The following is a 23646-nucleotide window of genomic DNA, read 5'->3' as shown; positions in this document are numbered from 1 at the left end:
AGGCCTTCATGGGGGAGGTGGGTACAGCCATATATTCCAAGGGTTCAATTGACTGGATTAATCACGGCCTGCTTTGCCTTTATGGCACATTAATGGTGTCCAGTAAAGGCCAAGTATTGTAAATGTCATTGGCTCCAATGTTGTTTAATGATTCCTTCAAAAATCCATTGAAATTGTCCTTGGCACACCGTCAATGTCATGTAGCACTAGATTAAGTGCCCCCAAATTTAATTGGGATATTCTATGTCGACGATAGTACAATCACTCGTTTGTACACATTTTCGCGCAGTAAGTACTATGGGCTGCAACTTTTGTCACCATAGTTGGACTAACAACCAGTTGCTCTTGAATCCTCCCCGAGCATTTTCCATTCATGATGTGGTTCTACCGGAAGATTCCTTGAAGGGGCTTTCCGACCCGTCCTTCTCAGAATAGCCCGGCACCGTGACTCTGGGCCAGCTTCCGGCTGCAGCTCGCTATGCTGGCTGCCCATCTCCATTGAGGGTGTGTGTGTGGCCCCCCAGACATGTATTCTGGACCAGTCTGGGGACTGGAAACTGGATCGGTAGGTAGTTTCTCACACACAAGGTGTTGGGTCTGGACCTGCAGGGATTCTCCAACCAGCTGGCAGTTAGCGTTCGTTGAGTTTGGCATGGAATCTCTCACACTTTTTCATTTCGCTCTCTCCCCACACTTAAATTAATCAAGCCGCTTGTATTGAATCTTGAAAATTGATTCTTGATTTGAATCCACTCCTTAATTTATGCATTGATTAGTATTTTGGATTATTAACCACCTAATACCGATGATCTGTTGTATTTGTAAAGTGCCTTGTAAAATCCTCAAAGGCACATTAAACATTAAAAACATACTTCTTCAAACTGGAGCATAAGGTTTCCCAAAAGGAATGGGGAATATAACGCACACCCTATGTCTTACATTAGCAAAGCCTAATATGTGGACAACATGCTGTTTCTATGTTGCTTGCTCTGTATTTGCTGGTATGGGGTCCACCCTCTCTCTCTCCTCCTACATTCTGTTAGTCTCTCTTGGTTCCTCACACATGCACTGCAGGTCACTCTCTCAGGCCCTCAAAGGTTGCACGAGTGTGCATGGTGTGAACTCATTAGGCCCTAGCACGGCCTGGCCTGCATGCAGCCTGGCCCTATATTTATCCCAGCCCCGTTCTCAGAGTTACTAATATGGGCAAGAAGAGAAAGAGGTCGAGTTAGGGGGGTATGTGGAGAGAGGGGGGTTCGCCCGGTTTGTCCGCCTGCTGCTTTAGAGCAGTCCCAACATAGCGATGATTGTGTCGCGTGGATGACCGTTGCCCTAACTTGTACCTAGTGCTTGTGCCCAGGATCTGAGAGGGGCCCCCTGCCAAAAGATGACCCGCCCCTTGTTATCTGGTCCTTGTCTTCATCCAGCCCTGATCCACTCACTCACCAGCTGCATCTGTTGGTTGTCCCTAGGGCTGGGTAAAAATATCGATTCATCAATGCACTGAAATTTATTTGTTCTCGATTCAATTTAGATTCAGAATTTTTTGAAATCGATTATTTCCATTAAAAAAAAAAAAACATACTCAGTCATTTTAATCTAGAAGCGAGTATGCCTAAATGTACATGCCCTTTTACATTTGTCCGTTTTATGATTATTACTTGTATGCTGCAAGTTTAGCTCAGGAACAATACAATACAACAACACTACAATGGTGTATTCCCTGTTTGCTAGTTAAAGCACAATGAAATGGTTAATTCATTATGAAATGGTTAATTCTTAATAATATTTAGGTATTTTTGTCATCTGCATGTATTATTGAATCGATATCGAAGCAATTGGATCAATATCGAATTGAATTTAAATCGAATCGAATGAAGACCTAAAGAATCGAATTGAATTGAATTGTGAGGTACCTGGCAATGCCCAGCCCTAGTAGTCCCTAGCACTCTGTGGTCCTCTTTGATCTCCATTCACTCACTGTGTATTTGACCTAGTTGCAGCAGTCCTGTGTCATGTTGTGTTTCTGTTTACTTAACAACAGGTAGGGTAATGCATTGACATAGCCTACATGAGGAGGTGTGGTGTTTGGTCGTCTTGCTACCTTTGGGTCTAGGTTGGGTCAGAAGGGGATTGCGTTAATGTGGGCTTAAGGCAATCGTCCTGCTTTAGATGTAATGACTTAAATATTAAGCCTATTTCGTTAATTATAAGTAGACCATGTAAAGTAAGAAGGCCTAGCTTTACTGTAAATCCTGTCAATAGCCAAAACTTTTAAAGCTAATTCAAGCCACAGCACAAATAACTTTACATCCCACCTGACACACAAAGGCGTGCGTGTGCGTGTGTGTGTGTGTGTGTGTGTGTGTGTGTGTGTGTGTGTGTGTGTGTGTGTGTGTGTGTGTGTGTGTTTAGCTGTAGCATTACCCTATGACATTTTACAGTAACATTGTAACAACACTAACCTAGATCTGGTCATTGGCAATCTCATGAGCTGTTGGTGTGTGAGGGATCCAGAGTCAGCGACTGTACATGTTATATTTAGACACGGTGGATAACTCCATGCAGGAGACTGGCAATGCCCAAAGGTTTTCAGGTCAACCTTTTAAAATGGACCTGCATGTTGGATCACATGCTGTGAGCTGATATGGTAATATACAGAGGGGAATATAAATATGCACAGAGGTGTCTTGGGCCGTGTTCATGTGATAGCAGTGTTTAACTGACAACAGCAAGCTATTCATTGTTGATCCATGGGATGGTATCACCTTCTGTCAAGTAAATCAATCATCATTTCTGGTATTTCGACAAGCTCCATATAAAAATAAAAAAGGATACTGGTCACATATTTTAAGGAGATAGCTATTGGACACTATCCTTGTCAATGACTAAGTCACCACAGCAACATGTTTTTTTTGTTTTTTGTGATTTTTGTTGTCACCATTTCTTTTGAAAACCATGACCTCAATATTTACTCAATCCTTAATATATACTCAATATGAACTCATTATCTACTGGTGATGCAAAGTTTGGATCTTTTCGCCAGATCAGTTAATTCAAATGAACGAGCCATTTAGACTCGGATCGTTCATTTGCGCATAGAGTAATGCATGTCATATTCGGTAGTCTAATGCGCTTGTACATTTACTGGGTGATATACGGTAACACAGTGAAGATATAGGGGCTAGGTTGAAGTCGTTTTTAAGCAGACAAGTAGACAAACGATACAAAATATAGCCAACATTCTCAGTTTCATAATCAATAACCATATTTTGGTTTATTTTTGCCCAGGAAGAAACTATGTCTTTAATACACACATTTATACACCACATAGAAGAAGCGTTCCTATAAAGTGATGAGCACGTGCAAAATGAAGAACGAAATGAATGATCCACTTGCAGATATGGATTGTAGGTACCTGATCATAGAGGTAATACACATGTGCAAATCCAAGAACGAGCGAAATAAATAACGATCCGCACGCAGATAAAAATAATACATACCGATCTACGCACAGATCACACCAAAAAATCGTTACTTTTGAACCAATCGTTCTTTAATCACACATCACTAATATCTACTCAATATGTACTCTTTATATACTCAATATGTACTCTTTATATACTCAATATGTACTCCATTATATACTCAATATTTACTCAATACAAACTCAACTTGGCAACTCTAGGGGTGCAATGTTTCTGTGATGCAATCAAAAGTGTTGAAACAAAATGAGGTGTGTAAGAAAAAAACAGGGCAAATGCAGAATAAAGGAATTTGCAAGCCAAGATGTGGTTGATGACAAATATGGGGAACAGGAAGAGGTTGGGGTAGACGGGAAACTGAGGTCAGAGGGAACATGGACAGCTGGGAACAAGCAGTTGTTTTTTTTTGACACTGTCAAAACTCGATGACTTCATACCAATGACGTACACTAGATTAATAACCAAATTATTTTTTTATTTTGTAACTGTTCTTTATCTTATCTATTTGTTACGCAAGTGTGAGTAGTCTATTCAAAATAATTATTCATTGAATCAATGTGTACTTTGTTTCAACATGAGTATACCCTATAAAAAATGAAGTCAGGTTTAATTGCACTAGTAGGCAGATGATTAAGTCTAACAGGATAGTATAATTCAAATCCTCCAAAGGATAATTTTCTGTCTAAACATTGTGTCAAAGTTAAACCACACAGTCAGCTTTCACACCATCTCATGGTATTATCTGTGTCTTTGATTGGCTTGTATCACCAATGTTAAGCTATGGGAATTTTTAGCTAGCTTCATGCTAATTTCAGTTCATCCGTTGGAAAGATTGAAAACAGTGGGATGAACCTCCCAGCTAGTTCTGGGGCGAAGTGTCTCTCTTTGGTTGCAGCAGCTGGTGCTGGCTTGGCAAGGCTGGCTCTTTGTTTCCCTTCTCTTGGCCGTCTCCTCTGGACCTAGGGGCTACGAAACCAACAGCTATTGTGTGAGGATTCTTCTCAGTTCAGCTTATCATATTGCTGCGCTGACAACAGACTCGAAATCTTCTTTTACCCGCAGGGAATGAAGGCAATGCATGAACAAATGTGTGGAAGCAGCTCTTAAGTCAGATTGTTAAAAAAGGAATGTGCGCTGTAACTTGAATTAAAACCAAAATGCTAAGTGGGTTCATTTAAAAAAACAAAAAAACATTGCAGGACCATTGAGGAAAAAAAATCGTTTAGATTCCCATTGCTTGTTGCTTTGGATGCAGAAGCCTGCAGGTTGTAATTTTAAGTTGTACTGCGCAATGGATACATTTATATAGAAAAGATTGTGGGAAGGTCTATTTATTCATTCTTGGCAGTTAGAAAACCTTCATTTGCCAAAACAGAACTTGTACTACAAGCTACATTATATGCCTAACAAATCTCTACTCTGTCATTGTTCTGGGTTTCATGCATTGCACCCGCTACGCAAAGACAACCAAGTGAACCAAGGCCAAGGTCAAAGTTGGAAAGAGGAGTTGCACCATAAGTGTTTGGTGAACATCCTGTGGTTGTCATTTGTCTCAGAAGTACGGCACACCTTGTTTTATGTTTCATTTTATGGCAGCAGTACAGCACCTCAGAGGCACCTCAAAAAATCTGTTGTTAGTTCATGGAAATCCAAGATATCTTTTGGTGGTGATCTCTAACTCAATGTCCTGACCTCCGTCACAGTTAACATAGTTGGCGTAATTAGCCCCTTTGTGGTTCAGGGGGAGAACAGTGGACACGCACACCATAATGTGTATTATGTTTTACACCATGTCCTAGAAAGTTTCTCTCTCTCTCTCTCTCTAGTTTAGAGAAAGTCCCTTCTTCTTTTATAGTCCAATAAACCTCCAGAGCTGCACTCCGCCGCCACTTTGCTCATCTGTCCCTATTGGCAGATGGTGATGCAGCTGTGCGCAGAATCAGAAAGGGAACATAGTGTCCCGTGTTGTGCAGAGTTCACGTTGGGGCTCTCGGCCTGTTTGTGCCCTGCAAGCCGGGCCGCCTGGGAGCTGAATGGAGCATTGTGAGTCTCCTGCTCGTTGTCCCCATCATCCGCCCGTCTTGAGACCCCGTGGTCCAGCAGTGCGTGCGAGGGACGATATGAATTATATAACGACTTCTAAAAGTACTTTGATTTAATTTGATTATGTCACTTGGCAGGGACGGGGTCGAGGTTTGAGTTTGTTTAAAAATAACGGGCCTTGAGGTTTTTTGCTATTCTAATTGAAGTTATGTTTCCCTCCTTCTCTCCTCTCCTGCTCCCTTCTCTCCTGTCCTCGCCTCCTGGTCTCCTCTAGTATCAGCGAGAGCTTCCTGACGGTGAAGGGAGCTGCACTCTTCCTCCCAAGGGGCAGTAGCCCAACCCAGAGCGCCTCGTCCCATGGCAGCCAGCGCCGAAACAAACACGCAGGTAAAGGGACAGACACACAGGCACCCACACACACGCACACGCACACACACACACACGCACGCACGCACGCACGCGCGCGCGCACGCACATACACACGCACACACACACACACAGGGACACAGGCAACTCTACACAATGACTTGAATTCTTCTGAGACATTCCGCCTCGCGGCCTCTCTGTGAACGTGTGCCACCGGGCAGAGGTGGGGCGCTGTGCTGGGCTGACCCGGTGTCGTGTGTCCACATTTATGGGCCTGGATTCACATGGCATGAAACGAGCGTCTTCAGTGAGCGTTTTGTAAAGGGATTTGGCCCAACGTGTAAACAACTTTCACACTGCGCCATTGTTGCCTTATTGCCTGTAGTTAACATACAATAAATAGGGCCTGCACAATGACGCAGGTGCCTGGGAGATCGCATGACTGGCCACAGATGCATCCCTGTTCCTTAGCCGCTCTTCCCAATATTTCCGAGAATAGTTGCAATGATGTTGACATTTTTTAACAAGATCGCAATCCCGATCCTGCCTAAACTAATGAAATGAGCGGACTACGAGGTCGCTCAACCAATAGAAGAAAAGCACAGCCTAGAACCGGGGTGACACAGGGGCCAAGGGAGCTCCGGGGTGCTGTGTGTGTGTGTGTGTGTGTGTGTGTGTGTGGTGTGAAGTCGCGATGCCGGGAGTCACTGGTTGTATGTGTTCCAGGGGACCTCCGCCAGCACCTCCAGACCATGTTCACCCTGCTCCGTCCCGAGGACACCATCCGCCTGGTCAGTGTGCCGCTCGCCCAATGAAGGCTGTTTCAGAAAAAAGGGAAGCGGGGTGCGTTACTAAATCGTCGGCGTCTTTGCGTGCCCCTTTCCAGGCGGTGCGTCTGGAGAGCGCCTACGCCCAGTTCACCCGCTATATGGTGGTGGTCTCGACCAACGGGCGGCAGGACACGGAGGAGAGCATTGTGCTGGGCATGGACTTCACCTCCTCCGATAGGTCGGTGCCATGGCAACGCTCAACAATAAGCACATGTCGGCGTTCGCTGGAAGTGGCTTGAAGCTTTAGGCAAAACAATACTCAACCTGTTTCTGTTCTTGGTGGCACACCAATGGGATTTGAATATGTGCCCTTTTGCTAGTAGGTCTAATACTATACCGTCTGTTATTTTTGCCCCCTCCAGTTGCTGCACACTAGGCCTGGTTCTGCCCCTGTGGAGCGACACCCTGATCCACCTTGATGGAGACGGGTAAGACCGCCATAACGTTCCACCGTCCCAAGCTCGCTGTGATATCTGTGCCCACGTGTTGACTCCGCGAAGAATAACGTTCTACAATGTTATTGATTTGTTTGTTGAGATTGATTTCTCTCTCCCCCTCCCCCCGTCCCTCCCCCCGCTCTGCAGCGGTTTCAGTGTGTCGACAGTCAACAGGATTCACGTGTTCAAGCCCGTCTCCGTCCAGGCCATGTGGTGAGCAGCCCTCGTGCACATCTTGCAGGCGGCAAACTATCTGTCGTGTAAAACTGAAATGGAGAATTAGGTATTTGTGTCGCTTCCTGTTGTTCTGGTGTGCTGCGATGTGAACATTGTGTCCCTTCCACCGGCCTGCCTCCTCCTCTCCTGCTCCCTTCAGTCCTTATCCAAACTCTGCTTTTGCCTCTCTCTCATGTCCCTTTGATGATGTCCTTCCCCTTCTCCCAGTTTGTTCCAGTGACCTGACCCCTCACCTCACTCTTCATGCGGACGACCTCTGAACTCTTCCCGCTATCTTTTCTTTCGGGGGGACCGCAATCGGCCTGTCTTGTATTGACCCTTCCATCCCCCCCTCGCTTCTCATTCGAACTTCAAGTGCATTTCTCCCCCCGCTCCCTCTGGTTTTTATCCAGACACACGTCTTTCTCCCTGCCTGGGTTTCTTGACACGGTTAGCTACCCTGCTATTTGAGTGGCTGAGTTATGACGAAGAGAGACACACACTCTGCACATAATTGCAGCAGTCTCTTATTCCAGTCAGTGAGAAATTTGTGAAGGCGCAAAGTATAGAGGTGCTAGCAGCAAAAGAGATTTAACTCATGGTGTGACTTCTCTCTCTCCCTACGTCTCCTCTCCATCTTTCTCCGTCTCTCTCTACCCTCTCTTTTCCTGTCCGTATGTCTTTCTGGGTGTCAGGTCTGCGCTGCAGTCGCTCCACAAGGCCTGCGACGTGGCCCGCTGCCACAACTACTACCCAGGCAGCCTGTTCCTGACCTGGGTCAGCTACTACCAGAGTCGCCTCTCCTCCGACCAGTTCTGCATCAACGAGTGGAATGCCATGCAGGACGTCCTGTCCCACCGCCCCGACTCCCCTGTCCTCTTCACCGACGTGTAAGAGCATGTGCGTGTGTGTGTGTGTGTGTGCCAGGAAGATTGCATAAGGAGTTATGTGCACATCTTCTCACGCTGGGTCTTGGAAAGGTTTTGCACCACACCGGCGCTTACAAACGAAGGGAAGTCTCTCGGGGTTGCACAACGTCTTTCCCACGAAGCAGCGGGTGCACGCAATGTACAGAAGCGCTCTGTGGCTTTTCTGTGCCACCAGCGTTGCCCAACGCACACCACAACTGTCCTGAGCGCGGTCACAGTGGGCACACGCTTCCCCCCGTCACGTCCCCTCCCAGTCAAATGCAGCCCAGTACGCTCAAACCCCATCACGCCACCCTGGATATAAAGGGCTGGGGTAATAATATTTGGCAGATTTACGTCTTAGCTTTCAACAGAGAAATTCCCTGTCGTACCTCCTAGTCACGTGTCTCAACGTCGGTTTAAAGTATCGGCATGACCTCCACCTACCACAACGCGCGTGTGTGTGTGTGTGTGTGTGTGTGTGTGTGTGTGTGTGTGTGTGTGTGTGTGTGTGTGTGTGTGTGTGTGTGTGTGTGTGTGTGTGTGTGTGTGTGGTATATCACAGTCCTGTGATATAGTGGTTGGGTGTGCATGGGCATAGTTTATCACTGTGCGTGTGTGCATACTATATCACAGTCCTGTCAGAGCATGGAGCATCCAAAATAGCTCAGGTTTTACACTCGGGGTGTAAAGCCTGGGGAAAAAAGGCAGGGAGGGAGCGAGGGGGGTATGCTGAAGATAAAAATTTAGAGAAACTTGGGATGGTCAGAGACAGGTGGTCAGCTAAGGAGGTGAAGGCAGGAAGAGAGACAGAGGAAAAGGCCCCAGGAAAAGGGACACAGCACCGTGTCCGGTTCACCATCCCGATGTTTCGTTAACACTGTTAACGAAACATCTAGTGTCAACGAAACATCTAGTGGCATCTAGCGTCAATGTAGTGTGTGTCATTAACAAACAGAGAAAGAAATGGCGTTTGTGTGTGTGCCCTCATCTGTTTCTATCTACCCGTTTGCTTAATCGGTATACTACCAAGTGATTCATCATTCGGTCATTTATGATCCATTTTACTGGCAGACGGGCTCATTTGGCCTCCATGCAAGCACGCTTTCCAAAACAAAGGCTTTGTTGATCCTCCTGGTCGGGGTGTTCCTCATACGGGACGATTTATGAGCTGCTTGGCGGATTCAATTCCCATATCAATCTTCCTCCTTCTCCATCATCAAGTCTAGATTACGGATCATTATCACATGGGTATAGTGTGTCTAGTGTATTCTGCAGGTTTGTGTTCTCTCGTCCTGTCACTCATCTGAGTGTGTCTGTGTGTGTGTGTGTTTGTTGAGGACATGTGGGGCATTGTAGGGTCAAGGTCACAGAAGATCCTATCTTCGTAACTGGTCCTTCATATTTAGACAGTGGTTGGGGAGGCATCAGGAAAGGTCTATACCGTCAAATTCAGATGCACGCAATCACGCACGCACGTGCACGCGGACACAGACTCCAAGCAACCTCCGGCATTTCCCTCAAATGAGGGTAAACAAGGCTGTATGTTTGGGGGTAAACAAGGGGCCTCTTTCCACCATCTCCATGCATACAGGAACGCACAACGTAGGAGCCATTCAGGGCAGAGCGAGATAAGGAGGATGGTGAGAGAGAGGCGGCGCGTGTCTCTCCGGAGACTTAATTAGGCCGCTTGTTATCATCCGCATTGCGGTCGTAACCAAAATACCCCGGGCCTCAGCGCGGCAAGCGTGGATACCAGGAAGGCACGGGAGCCACGCTCCACAAGGCCACACTGTTGTGGAACACCAACGGTCACCGCTCGCCGCATTCTCTGCTCTTCCCACTCCGACCTCTGGCCGCGCCGGACAAAAACGGCAATTCTTTACTGGGAACAAGTCTCCCTATTGAGATCTAAAGGAAGAAAAAGAGAAAGCACAGGGGGACAGGCCAGGGGACAGTAAAAAAAGTGTGTGTGTGTGTGTGTGTGTGTGTGTGTGTGTGTGTGTGTGTGTTGAGGCCACAGAGTACAGTACATTGAAGGTGTTTAATCAGGGGTCTCTTGTGCCCACAGACCAACGGAGAGGGAGCGCACAGAGAGGCTGATCAAGACACGCCTTCGAGAGATCATGATGCAGAAAGACCTGGAGAACGTCACCTCCAAGGAGGTAGGACAGAGCATATATACACTGTAAACATTGTAGTGTCGCAGACACACGAAACAGGCACATGAAATGAGGGTTTGGGACTCATAAGATTGTTATTCAACTTAATGGGAGTTTATCGCCCTAACCAGAACTGTATGTTTTACAGGCCTGAAAGAAACCACGCTTATTATTATTATTATTATTATTATTATTATTATTATTAATAATAACAGGCTTATAAGGGCACCTTCAAACCTAGGTTGATAGACTCTGCAAATTCAGGGGTAAAACTCTGTTGCATTTTTATTCGGTTGGTTTGCGTTCATGATTGACTTTGTGAACCAAGTAACGTAAACACATGTCAGACTGTAAAAACGGTTGCTTGTCTCTTGGACAGATCAGCTGAGAGAACGCCTCTCTGTTGTATGAATATAAAAATGGAGCAGCAACTTTGTTCTTTCTTTGGTTTTCTCTCTTTTGGCTCTAGTGTCCTGCAATCTAAAAATAACCCCATTTCGGTCACTGAATAAATTAAAAAGAGTTTTTGTGAGTTACCGAAACGATTTTTGATTCCGTCCATATATAAAGTGCTTTTACCTGGTGATGGCGCCACATCTGACCCTGACTCACTATTGCATGTTTGCGGCAGAAGTGTACATTCAACCCACAAAGCATTTTTTTTGTATAGCTTCCTATATTTTGATCGGATCACATTCATCCAAGTTCACTCGGAAGTGGGCTGAGAGCCCTGTGTGAAAGCGGACCAGAGTGTGTTTGTTCTGGTCCGCACCAAAGTTCGATGTAATAATCATACCGTCGCGGGGAACCATTCCAGGGTTAGATTAAAACCCCCTTGTTTGTTCATGGAGCACTGCTCTGTCCTTACAGAGATGTTGACGCAATCTATTCATCTCTGGTGTTGGTCCGTTGTGTTGACCTCCAGAATTCATTCCACTGTGGCCGTGCCACCGGAGAATGGTAGTAAAAGCATCACGTGACGGGCGTTAAACACAACTTGTTGCCCCCCCCCCCCCCCCCCCCGTGCAGATCCGCACAGAGCTGGAGATGCAGATGGTGTGCAACCTGAGGGAGTTCAAAGAGTTCATCGACAACGAGATGATCGTCATCCTGGGCCAGATGGACAGCCCCACCAAGATCTTCGACCACGTCTACCTGGTAAGAAGCCACCACCACCCGTCCCTACCCGCTGGCTGAATACACCGATGTCTAGGTCTTTGATCACTGCGGTAACACGTTTCATGCATCCTGAGACTCATAACCCTAATTGCTCCCGACGAGCCTGCTGTTGCCTTGCGTGGTTGACACGGCCGGCGTGGAGTGAATGGGTGAATGTGAGGCAATCATTCTGAAGCCACTGGTTAGGAAAGCGCTCTGTGGATGCAGCCCTGTTTCCATATAGCGCGTGTGCTTTAATATGCACCGGACCATAGGCGACGGTTCCTTGTTGTTCCACCGTGGCCCAGAAACCCCTCTGTGGTCGGTTTCATTAAGTCTTGACCGTTGCATGTTCCTGTGTGTCTCTCCAGGGGTCTGAGTGGAATGCGTCCAATCTGGAGGAGCTGCAGAACAGCGGGTGAGCAGACCCAGACATTCTCCGAGCACCACAACACACAACACTGACTCACATGCCCTCCCCTTGACTTATCTTTCACACCAGCGCTCGCGCTCGGAACGACAGAACACGCTGTTCCCCTCGGACAGATGTTTTCCCTCGCAGCCACCGGCAGAAATAGAACCCCATTTACAGTTTATTTGCGTCACATCGAAAAAAGGCCGTTAATATCTTTTTCATGCGCACCTCAAAGCATTTCGAAACTTGATTATAAATTGACTGTGACGGTTTTATGAGCTGTCAGTCTAAGCGGGCGATGACCTCGTTTTGGCATTCCCAGGGTGCGGTACATCCTGAACGTGACCCGGGAGATCGACAACTTCTTCCCGGCAGTGTTTGAGTACCACAACATCCGGGTGTTCGACGAGGAGGCCACCAACCTGCTGGAGTACTGGAACGAGACCTACAAGTTCATCTCCAAAGCCAAGTATGAACACGCACACATTCAAAACACACGCCTTAGCCTCATCAAACATTCATCACTGCGTCAATGATTCATCCATGTTATGGCTTAAGCTAGGGGAGGAAATTCAGACATCCAGGTTTTCCAAAGTATAACCCCCCCCCTTCATCCTCCTTCCAAAGCCACTCCCCCGAAACACATGAACACAGCGCTCGCTTTAGCAATATGTCTGCCTAGCCTTGTGGAAGACTCTGTTCATGCTTAATGAGGGCACTGGTAGAGTGTGTGCAGATAGCCAGGGAGGTAGGCAGATAGACAGGTACACAATCTAATCGTTTAATTCGTCCCAGATGATGTGATTTGAAGGGCTTATTGCGGGCGTGCTACAGCCGCAGATACCAGTTCTTTTGTCAGAGCATTTGATTTATCGATTGCTGTCGGGGTTGCCTCCTCTTGCTTTAATGTGGCATACATCAGTGTTCTTTTAGAAAGCCCTGAGACGCATGGCAGCTTGGCTTGGACTTCCAGATCCTGCCCATTCACTTCAGATATTGCATCATCTCCGTTGGGGAAAATGTCATGAATCAACCATTGTACGCTATTTGTAATGGTTCATAGCTAACTTTGGGTGCAGAACGCCATTAAACGGCTGTGGTTCCCGTCGCCCCCCCCCCCTTCACAGGAAGGCCGGCGCCAAGTGCCTGGTGCACTGCAAGATGGGCGTGAGCCGCTCGGCATCCACGGTGATCGCCTACGCCATGAAGGAGTACGGCTGGGACCTGGAGCAGGCCTTCGACCACGTCAAGCAGTGCCGCGCCGTCACCAAGCCCAACCCCTCCTTCATGAAGCAGCTGGAGGAGTACCAGGGCATCCTGCTGGCCAGGTATGCTCATCTCAGACCCCCAGCGGGACTGCTATGTGGTGGCAGAACATCTGAGGCGGGGAGACGGCACACAGACCGGGCCAGGAAGCAGACACCGCCCTGTTTCCTGTTTCATTGGAGGGATATTCCACCGAACAAAATAATTTGGACAGTGGCCAATTACATAGTCTTGATTTCTATCCTTCACAGAACATTTTTTAGTTTGCTACTGCCAGCCAAGTTTGCTGTTTAAAGCCAATCACGCACTTCCGGACCCCCGCCTCCGGCAACATGTTTGGTCGAAACAAATATGAAGCGAAAGAAGATGATGCGCCCCGTTCACCCCAATTCTAGCTAGTCTGCCACCAGACCTGAGATATGAATCTGAAGTCTGCATTGTGGGGCTAGCCCAAAGCAAGAGAATGCCTTCAGTCTTTTCTTTCAAGAAGTGCTCTAATTGAAGACCTTGTGGTCTTTCCTTTAATCTTTTTAGGTTTTATGTCTAGTTTATTATTCTCAATACACGGGGGGAATATACATGACGAAGCTCCCGGGCGTTGAACAGAGACAAACATGCCACACAACTACGGCCCTGTTTGTGTCCCTACCCCCCCACTAATGGTCTGTTTAATGTTCCCTCCCTCCCCCAGCAAACAGAGACACAACAAGCTGTGGCGCTCCCACTCGGACGGCGACCTATCGGATCGTCCCGAGCCCCTGTGCAAGCCCACCTCCCACTCGCTGGGCCGCTCGGACCCGCACAACAACAACAACGTCTCCTCCCCCTCGTTGCATCACTTCCTGGGCGTGGCCGTGCTGCAGGCGCTGAGCGGGGATCCCCCGGACGCGTCGGCCATACCCGCGGACCCGCTCTCCCCTGGCGCCCACGACGGGCCCCACTCCGCCCGGGAGGTCAGCTCCCCGCTGCCGGGGCCCCGGGCGGGCACCCCGGCCCCCGGTAGCCTGCCCGCCGCGCCCCACCCGCCGCCCTCGCTCCACCTCCTGCCACCGCCTTCCCCTGACGGCATTGACTCGGAGCGGGAGGTCTCCCCGCTGACGGCCGGCTCCAGCGACACCCTGGGGGGCTCCCTGTCCGAGGGTCTGGCCAGTGGCGCCGTCAGCCCCCTCAGCCCCCTAAGCAGCCCCCTCGCGGCCGCGCCTCCCCTCTCCCAGGGTCCCACCACCACTATCACACTCAACAACAATACCGCCCCCCCCATCCACACCCATGAGGTCGATGGTACCGCCATCACCGCCCCCACCCCCGCCGCCATCAATGACAACAATATCGCCACCCCCATCGACGACGACAACAACATCGCCACCCCCGTCAGTGACGACAACAGTGTCATCACCCCCAAGCCCACCCACGACGACAACAGTGGCTCCAGCCCCAGCCACGACGACAACAGTGGCTCCAGCCCCACCCACGACGACAACAGTGGCTCCAGCCCCAGCCACGACGACAACAGTGGCTCCAGCCCCACCCACGACGACAACAGTGGCTCCAGCCCCACCCACGACGACAACAACAACCCCAGCGAGGCGCAGCCGGACGGCGGCAGCAGCTCCGAGGGCCGCAGCGACGCCTCGTCCAGCTACAGCGGGGACAGCATCGACTTCTTCAGCGCCCGGGAGAAGTTCCTGGGCCTGGCGCTGGACGGGCGCGGGGCCCGCGCCCCGCCCACCCCGGACCGGGCCCCGCAGCCACGCACGCCACCGCGCACGCCGCCGTCGCCGTCGCCGTCCTCCCTGGAGGAGCACAGCGAACACAGGGAGGAGGAGGAGGAGGAGGAGCAGAGGAAGGAGATGAGTCAGGTACATCCACCCCCCACCCCCACCCATTTTCCCGCTGTACTGCCTTTCCCACTGGATTAGAAACTCACAGACGACCAGTAACACTGGCCTTTTGTTTTAGTGGGAAAGGTAACAATCGGCATTCATTCCCGAGACAAGTGACGGAATAATCCCAGGTGTTCATCGGCTCCTGCTGCGATTGCAGTGATGGGAACATGACGCCCGGGGCTGGACACGCTCATTTTGACCCCCTTTTCCCGGTATAGTGCTAATGACACGGCGCGTAAATAAATAGGAACAGCGCAACAGCCCTTTAGTTGCTCCAACCGAGTTGACAATGTTACAGGGCTAAAGTAGCCCTGTAGTAACCACCGCACTTCGTCACTGGCCTCTCTGTTGATAACCCTGTTTTCCGGCACGTTGATGACGATGACTCACCAGAATAACAACAGGAAGACGTACCCGTCTACTGGCAATGGGAAAGGAGTCAATTGCACATGTAAGCGGGATTTCCCGCACTTTAAAAACCTTCTGTTGGAAAAGTTAACGTGCCACAGTTCTACAGCCATCCCACGGAATGCGTGTTCAAAGTCTGATAACGAAAAGCTAGGGAATAGGCCAGACCAGGAACACCAGGCTCCCCCTGTACAGTGCTTAAAGCATATCTTAATATGGCCCTGCTAATTCTTTACAATGTCCGTACGGCCGCAGTAGTGACACTGTTATAAAGTCCATGGAGGTTTGCCTGTACTTTAGTCCTGAAGCAGGTCACCCGTAATGCTTATCAGTAGGGTGCGTTTGTGTCATTCTGAACCATATAGTGACACATCACCGCATCATTGATCAATGGAATCGTCCCCCTTGTCCAGAGTCTAATGAATGACAACGCAGGAGCTGATGAACTGAGCCCATTATGATGGACTGCTGCACCTTTGCTCTCTGACTCTGCTTACACATGTTCTATACTGACCCCTGCTGGAGGGCCCGAGTAGTCTCCATTTGAGACTAGAAATAAGCGAATTTCAGTCAACCTATTTAAGGTCGTTAATATGGTTGCATATCATAATGATACGATGCCATATTTTTAGGTAAAAAGGACCTCAAATGCGACTCACAGAAAACCACCTGCCCCCTTACAAGGGCAATTCACCGAGACGTACTGAAGAGGTGCTGTTTGTCTGTTCCCAGGTCCCTCCATGCTCTGTCGAACCGCTGGACAAGGCCCGCCCTGACGCCGCTCCTCACCACGACAACGGCCTGTCGGTGCGCCACATCGTCACAGAGATCGAGTCCATATCGCTGCTCCCCACGCCCTGCCGCAGCCCCCCCCAGCCGAGCCCACCCGCCCAGCCCCTGGAAGACCAGGAGACGGGCGAGGTCACCGGCGGCGGCGGCGGCGGCGACTGGTCCCCGACTCCTCCCCCTTCCAATCCCCAGTCCCCCTCCACGCCGGCGCAGGAGCCCCCCGATTGGCCGGTGGGCTCGGTGCGGCGCGCCACCAAGCAGCTGGAGCAGCGGCTGAAGCTGGGGCTGGAGCTGTCCCCGGCCGCAACCCCTCCTCCTCCTCCTCCTCCTCCTCCTCCTCCTCAGCCCCTCCCCCGCTCCCCGCCCTACTCCCCCACCGCTGAACACCCATCCTCTCTGCGCTCCCCCGGTTCAGCCCCCACGGAGCCTCGGGCGCGCCCCCACGGGAGGCGGGAAGACGATCAGGTACAGCCCGCGGTAGCGCACGCGGACGCCGCGCCCAGAGACACTCCAGTGGCGTCCCCACGGGACCACCAAAGACCGGCGTCCCCAGACCCAGGCCCCCTTCCAGGCAACGCTTGCCTCAGCCGAGGCCCCGGCGCCTCGCTGGGCCCCGACCCCAGGGAATACAACGGGAGCGCCACCATGGACTCGGAAACCTCGCTCCCGTCTCCCCACTCGCCGCGGGCCTCGACGCTCGACGCGTCGGGGGTGGCGGTCCAGGAGTCGGAGGCCGCGGCCCCGCCCCGCGCGTGCTGGAGCCCGGGCTGCGGTCCCTCTTGCGACGCCCGCCGGAAGTTGGCTCACAGCAGCCAGGAGCTGGAGAGGATCCAGCAGACGCTAAGGGAGCTGCAGGCCTTCCTCCATGAAGGGGGTCCGCCGGAGGGGCAGGCCAAGGCCACAGACCCCCGGGGCTCCAGAGAGGAAATGGACACGGAGCCGGACGCGGGGCCGGGCGAGGGCGAGGGGGAGCCGACGGCGGCGGCGGCGGCGGCGGCGAATGGTCAGGCTACAGGGGTCCCGGAGCGCCGCGGGCTCCGGGACCGGCAGGGGAAGAGCTACCGGGAGCCAGCGGCGTGGCGGCGGGCCGTGGCGCTGGAGGCCAGGATCCGGCAGGCGGGCCTGACGCCCCCGTCCCAGATGAAGCGCTCGGCGTCCCTGGCCAAGCTGGACCGCCTGGAGCTGTCGGCCAACGACCTGAGCGACTGGGACCTGAGGCCGCCCCACCAGGCCCCCTGTTTGCACCCCCGGCGCTGCGGCGGGGCCGCGTCCCAGCCGCACCCGGGACCCGACGACTTTTGGAAGAAGCAGCGGGTGCTGGTTCCACTCCCCGCGGCCCCCCAGAGACCCCCGCACCGCGCCTTCCAGGGGGACGGCTGCGACAGCGCCGCCGCGGCCCCCGCCCCGAGGAGAGAGGAAGAGACGGGCGAGAAGGAGGGGGAGGGCGGGGGCCGGTCGCCGCGGCACCGGCGCCGGAGTTCCGCGGAGAGGAAGCAGCATCAGCAGACCACCACTGTGCTCTATAACACCATGTGACCTCACTGCAGGGGACAGACCACTACTGGAACTGTTGTGTGTGTGTGTGCGTGTGTCTGTGTGTCTGCATGTGTGTGAGAGCCACTGTGAGCTCGATCTCTCCACCCAGACTGTGTTGGCCTACCTCATGTTGAGTAGCAGGGGCGTGGAGGTCCTTCCTCCACAATGATGTTTGTACAAAGTAAAGGACGGGACACGTCTGCATGTATGCCACTGGATGTGTGCCGGTATTGTGTGTGTGTGTGTGTGTGAGTGCGTGTGCGCACGCTAGTGTGGATATGTACGTCCAATAAGGAATTGTGAATGTCCAAAACTAATGCTGACCCTGTGAGTTTTTATTGTTTTTATTTTTACATCCCCTTTCAGGTGCGTTTTTTTTATTTACGTGGCCTCTGCTTGTTCGGGGTTTCTGAAACAAAGACCCAGTTTTCTTAAATCACAAGGAGGGGTTCAAAACATGCACTTTAATCTTGTTTTGACTTGTTTTTCTTGTACTCCCCCAAGCCCCTGTTTTTTTTTTTATTTTAAATAGCTAATGTTAATACCCTAGAGGAGTATTTTTGCACTGATTTATTACAGCGGGATTTTCTGTCTTTTCATTTGCCTGTCTTGTTATCAATTGATAGATTTTTTTTACCTGTGTTTTATCCATAAATAAAATGTTTATCCATCTAATATTCATCCGTGTGATTTCATTTTTGAAGTTGCCTACATATTTCTGCGTTCAAAGTTAGCTATAGTACTATTGACCTCCTTTCGAACAATTACGTATCTTTAGGGCCACCTGCTGGTCAAACGATGAACTGCACAACATACGAGTTTACGTCCATACGTGGAGAGGCTACGGCTCAGCGGCTGACGCACCTTTCTGTGGATAAACTGAAGCAGCTGGGCTGGTATCATGTGCGGGCTCACAAACGACCCAGGTAAATATGGCAAAAACTATCTTAGACTTTAAACCTCAAGCCATGGCTGGGCCGGACTCTATATTCTGTCTGTTCAGAATATATTGCAAGGTTACCACAGGGATGCAATCCGGTTTGATTGAGGACAGACGGTTTGTCATAAGGGCTGGGAGGAACAGCCCGGAGTGGGTTGATTTATTTCAGGCTGGCATTTTACCTAACGTTTGATCGGGGTAATTAACTCAGTGGATGTGGGCCAACGGGGCCCCTGGTGTGTGTGTGTGTGTGTGTGTGTGTCACGCACGCACACACACACACACACACACACACACACACACACACACACACACACAACCCCCACCAGGTATGCCTATATTGATTTTATTTGACCGAGTAAACCACACTGAAGATAATTCCTGTGGTGAAAAGTCATTAAGAGTGTATTGGTTTTGATGCTGTGGAAAAAAAACTCATTGGAAAATGGATATGAAATAAATCAAAGTTATACAAAAAGTTCAGCCCGCTTTTATTTTATATTACAGAGTAGGTGAATAACGATAATGCCTGTGAAAATCCCTGTTGGAAGATGAAGACGAGTGCAATATGAATTACGTAATGTTTAATTGGTGCAATATAGTCCATAGAAATGTTTTGTGTGGTTAACATTTCTTCAGGTGCTTTAACGTAGTTTTCGTCTCGAGCAGCTCTCTCACAACCAATCACAGGCATCCTGTTTGACCCTATCAGCTCTTTGATGAGTTCACCTGTCTCACCAACACCTATCCAAGCTGACCTTGGTTTCTTTTATTTGACGGCATGTGAAAGACTACAGCAGCTTAGAAGGACAGCCAACTCTGTTCAGCTTTTTTTGTTGTGTTAAAACCGTTGAACCAACTTGACTCTAAAACCGAGCAGTTTGTGTTTTGCTGCTTTTGACTGAACTGCTGGAAAAACATGGCCTCCTACGAGAGAGCCTCAACGTGGAACCCAGCAGTGAGTAGCCCAATTCGTATTGTGCCCGAACTGATTGTGGTGGTGTAGATGTGTTTGGGCTGTTGCTGGCTCCAGGTGAGCTGTGTTGTTGTGGGTCTGTTGTGCGAAAAGTCAACAACTCAGCGCAAGGCCGGTACGGCCCCTGAATGTAGCATGTGGCCCCTTAATGGCCCGTTTCAGAAAAATCATAGAACCGCCACTGTATGACTGCCAAAGCTATCCCTGTTCTTGCATGCATTTGTCGGCTGTAATAGTAAACGTTGCTCGCTGACTGCATTGTTTGGCTGGGTATGACTCGAAGAGTGGTAAATGTTCAACACGTGGTTTATTCTAACAGACAAGGTAAACGAGCTTGCGTGGCCTGATCCATATGCTTAGGTCACCAGTCTTCCGAGTTGCACTTGTGACGTAATTTCCGGTCTCGGAGCACTTATAGCGTTCCCGTTCGTCATTGTGATTGTGTCATGTAATTGTCTAGTCTTTGTTTATTGTTAGCTACATTAGCCTCTTTAGCAAACCAGCTCGAAAACAAACACAAGTTTAAATTGTATTGCACACACAACAAGACCGTGCAGGCCTAATGCTCTTACCTCTTGTAATAGGTAAGAGGTAAGAGCATTTAAAATGACCAACGTGGTACAAGTACAAAGAACAAATCTCTTTACGGGCGCAGCCATTTTTGTTGATAGCATCATCACTCTGTATACTCTCAGAATTCCGAGGGGACCCAACCAAAAGGAGGCGTGCCTCCGTGAAATGCCTCAAGAAAGCCCGGAGGTTTCTCCACGTCTAACTCGGAAGGCTGGTATCCGAGGAATCTTGATCACACCATAACCCAGGTATACCTTTGGTCTGTCTTGGCTTTAGGGGAAATGGAAAAATGGCCATGTTTGTAGTCTTTTGCTTATCTACAAAATCATAACACCTTATATGGTGTTGTCCATTATGAGGAGAAGAAGCCATTCATAACTGTTAGCTTGAAACATGTCATCAGAAATACTAAAATAATTTACGTCAAGGGTAGTCTTGCATGGTTTTGTATTAACATGATGACGGACTTGCCTGGGTACACTACACTGTGAAGTGTGTGCTCTGATAAAAGTAGCAATCAAATTGCTGTGGAGCATCTACAGTATGTCTTGCTGCAGCGTGGTCTGCAATGCAGAGTGCTGCAACTCTTTGGTTCCAGAATATATTTTTCACAATAGACAATTCCTGCCATTGGTCAAATGTTACTTGAATGGCAGTACCAGTGCTCTGCTGGTACCAACACTGCTTTGATGTCTAGAACTTCGGGACCAAAACAGCCTCTTGATGTCGTACCTTATGATTACCAGGCTCAAGAGTATACTAGGACACCTGCTTAAACACCAGCACCTTGATGTCCACTCCGACAAGAGCAAGTCAAAAATCCCCCCACTTTGATTTACACCACTACATGTCCATGTCATTATGCTCTTCTCTTCCAGCCACACTTTGATGTACTGTCTTGCCTATTCACTGTTCTGGCATAATCAACGTTGAACCGATGGCACTGATTCTTGAGAATCACACAGCACCTTTTGCAGATGCTGGTAGAACTGCACTCCCAAAATAACATTTGTAGTACCGCGCGTCTCCAGATATCCGATGTTGAGGAAAGCGCCCTCGGCAAGGTTTTGTACAACATAAGAGCCGATATCTCTAGGGTTGAAGCCTGGCAGACTGAAACGGGATACAAGACGTGCAATCTGTTCTTGATCCATCCATTGTTTAGCCCACTTGACCTTTGGAAGTCTTTCAGAGACTCAAGGTGAAGAAGATCAATGACGAGCAGTGGAAGGTTTTGCTGTTTCACTGTTTGGTAGAATGAGGGCATGCTAGAATTTGAAGGTTTAAGCCATGAATTTGATGCTTTGATACACTTACAAACTACTCGTAACAGAACCATTTTAGTCCTTCAATTTTGAATACATTTGAAGTTGCTATTTACTGCGGAATGATTCGTTCTGTACGATGATGCGTTTGATTGGCATCTGGAAAGGTCATTTTTACCGGCCACTGAAGGTTAACCGTGTTGGCTGGTTTAGGGGAATGTTTTAAATGTGAATCCGTTTGTTGTGAGCAAAGTTTGGTTGAGGGTTTGCCCCAATGCAAATGTGTCAGGATCATTAGACTCCTTGTTTGATGGAGACGATGAGTATTTTTAGTTAGTACACACATACTGGTCTTTTGATATTTTGTTTTGACACCACAAAATGTTTCCCCTGGCAAATTCAGCTGCTTTAGTGACTAATTGGAAAAGTAAGAATTTTGTTATTAATAATTTGCAAATTGGACAATTCTGCAAACATTGGACAAGTCTCTATTCGTACTTTCCAAGCGGATTAATTTGAGCACTAGATGGACCTGCAAATGTATTCACTATTATGATTTTTGTCAAGTTGAAAGTGTTAGCTTTATCCGACACTCATCGCACCTTCTGGCCTTCATAGAGGTGATGCATTACTTGTTAAACTGATATTGGTCACTCAATGGTCACTCATTAGACGGGTAGCCCCGCCGATTCTGCCAGCGATTTGAGTTCGCCCTCCACAAGGGTCTGGAGAAGAGCAATACATTTCCTTCCGCTTCCGATACGTTTTTGCGAGAGCCAATCACCAAGCTGGCTTTTCCCCTTGGCGCGCTATTGGCTGGTTTAACACAATGACGACAGGGAAGCGACGGCAAGCAGCCAATCGTGTACAGAGTCAATTAAACTAGGCCCGTTGATCACGCCTCTTGTGCGGAAGAAAATGAAGGCAGCTTCCCTAGACCAACGTGCAATCTACGATTGAGCTTGTACTAATAATGAAATCCTCTCCTTCCAGGCTGTGGTTCAATGCTGAGCGTCTCTTGGGCTGGAGGGAGAGGTCTCCGTGCAGATCATCAGAATTGTTTGGTCCGTCTGGAGTGATGGGATGTACTGTAAAAAAAGAATAATTATGTAGGGACTAATTATTTTGGCCAGTCTTTTATTTCAGTCTACCATGTCTGTGAGCCTAGCTATTATGACAACACCCCTAAGCTGGGAACCATCTTATGAGCTTTGGATATGTGCGGTTTTTATGTTGGGTATTTTGAATGGGAACTATAATAAAACTTATGCTTGTGTAGCAGCGTAGAAGCCCTAGTGAACCTCTCTGAACATAGTGCTTTCAATGCAGCCAGAAAATGGTCCATTCCCCTAATAAAGGCCCTTATTTAAGGCGGCTGTGCCTCAGTATGGCTGCTGTCTCTGCTGTGGCTTGTGTAGCCGAGTGTCAACCATATGAGTAGCATTTTAATAGACAAAATGCACTTTTATACAAGCTTTTATACAAGATTCATTTGTTTGGTTTATTTTAGCTTTAGGATAGCCCCTCTAAGATCAAGTGACTTTGGACTCAATAACTCAAACCAGTGTTGGTGAGTAGTGCAGGCCACACCAAATATTGTCAGTATGCGGCATGGTGAGCTGGGTTAACTCCATTTTCTTTCTTTTTGTAGTGCCACTCCTCGGCATTGTTTACCTCTCAGCTGTCAGCTTTAGTCTGGTATGTTTTGTTTTAGTTTGGATTTTTAGACTATAAAAGTTTTTAGCTGACTAATAAAGGATATTTTCCCCTTACTTGGCTTTCTTGTTTATTCATTTTGTACACTAATCCTTTGTATCCTCAGCAGTTCCAGTTTATGCAAATTTTGATTGTTTCCCATTTAGATAAAGATTCAGATTTATTTTAAATTCCCGTCTCTGACCGTTCAGTTTAATGAATCTGCTTGCCTTATCAGCGTTGTTAATCAACACAAGTAACATCCCATATTATACTGTATTTCCAGGGGTGT

General features: G+C 49.0%; 1 protein-coding gene across 2 annotated transcripts in view; it reads left to right on the top strand.

Annotated features, from left to right (window-relative positions):
• ssh2a (slingshot protein phosphatase 2a) overlaps positions 1-18571 on the top strand; it is a 31290-nt gene extending 12719 nt beyond the window's left edge. For both annotated transcript variants that reach the window (XM_079733227.1, XM_079733226.1), the window contains 13 exons: positions 5803-5915; positions 6621-6685; positions 6781-6902; positions 7087-7152; positions 7309-7374; positions 8073-8267; positions 10357-10450; positions 11477-11605; positions 11977-12023; positions 12343-12489; positions 13148-13348; positions 13978-15145; positions 16313-18571. In XM_079733227.1, the coding sequence (XP_079589353.1) occupies positions 5803-5915; positions 6621-6685; positions 6781-6902; positions 7087-7152; positions 7309-7374; positions 8073-8267; positions 10357-10450; positions 11477-11605; positions 11977-12023; positions 12343-12489; positions 13148-13348; positions 13978-15145; positions 16313-17905 (4006 nt within the window). In that variant the 3' untranslated portion in view covers positions 17906-18571. The remainder of the gene's footprint in view (positions 1-5802; positions 5916-6620; positions 6686-6780; positions 6903-7086; positions 7153-7308; positions 7375-8072; positions 8268-10356; positions 10451-11476; positions 11606-11976; positions 12024-12342; positions 12490-13147; positions 13349-13977; positions 15146-16312) is intronic.
• Positions 18572-23646: the final 5075 nt, after the last annotated feature.

The sequence above is a fragment of the Pollachius pollachius genome (assembly GCF_949987615.1).
Source record: "Pollachius pollachius genome assembly, chromosome: 3".
Lineage (NCBI taxonomy): Eukaryota > Metazoa > Chordata > Actinopteri > Gadiformes > Gadidae > Pollachius > Pollachius pollachius.
The sequence above is the reverse complement of the archived record's forward strand: the minus strand, read 5'-3'. Positions and strand labels throughout refer to the sequence as shown.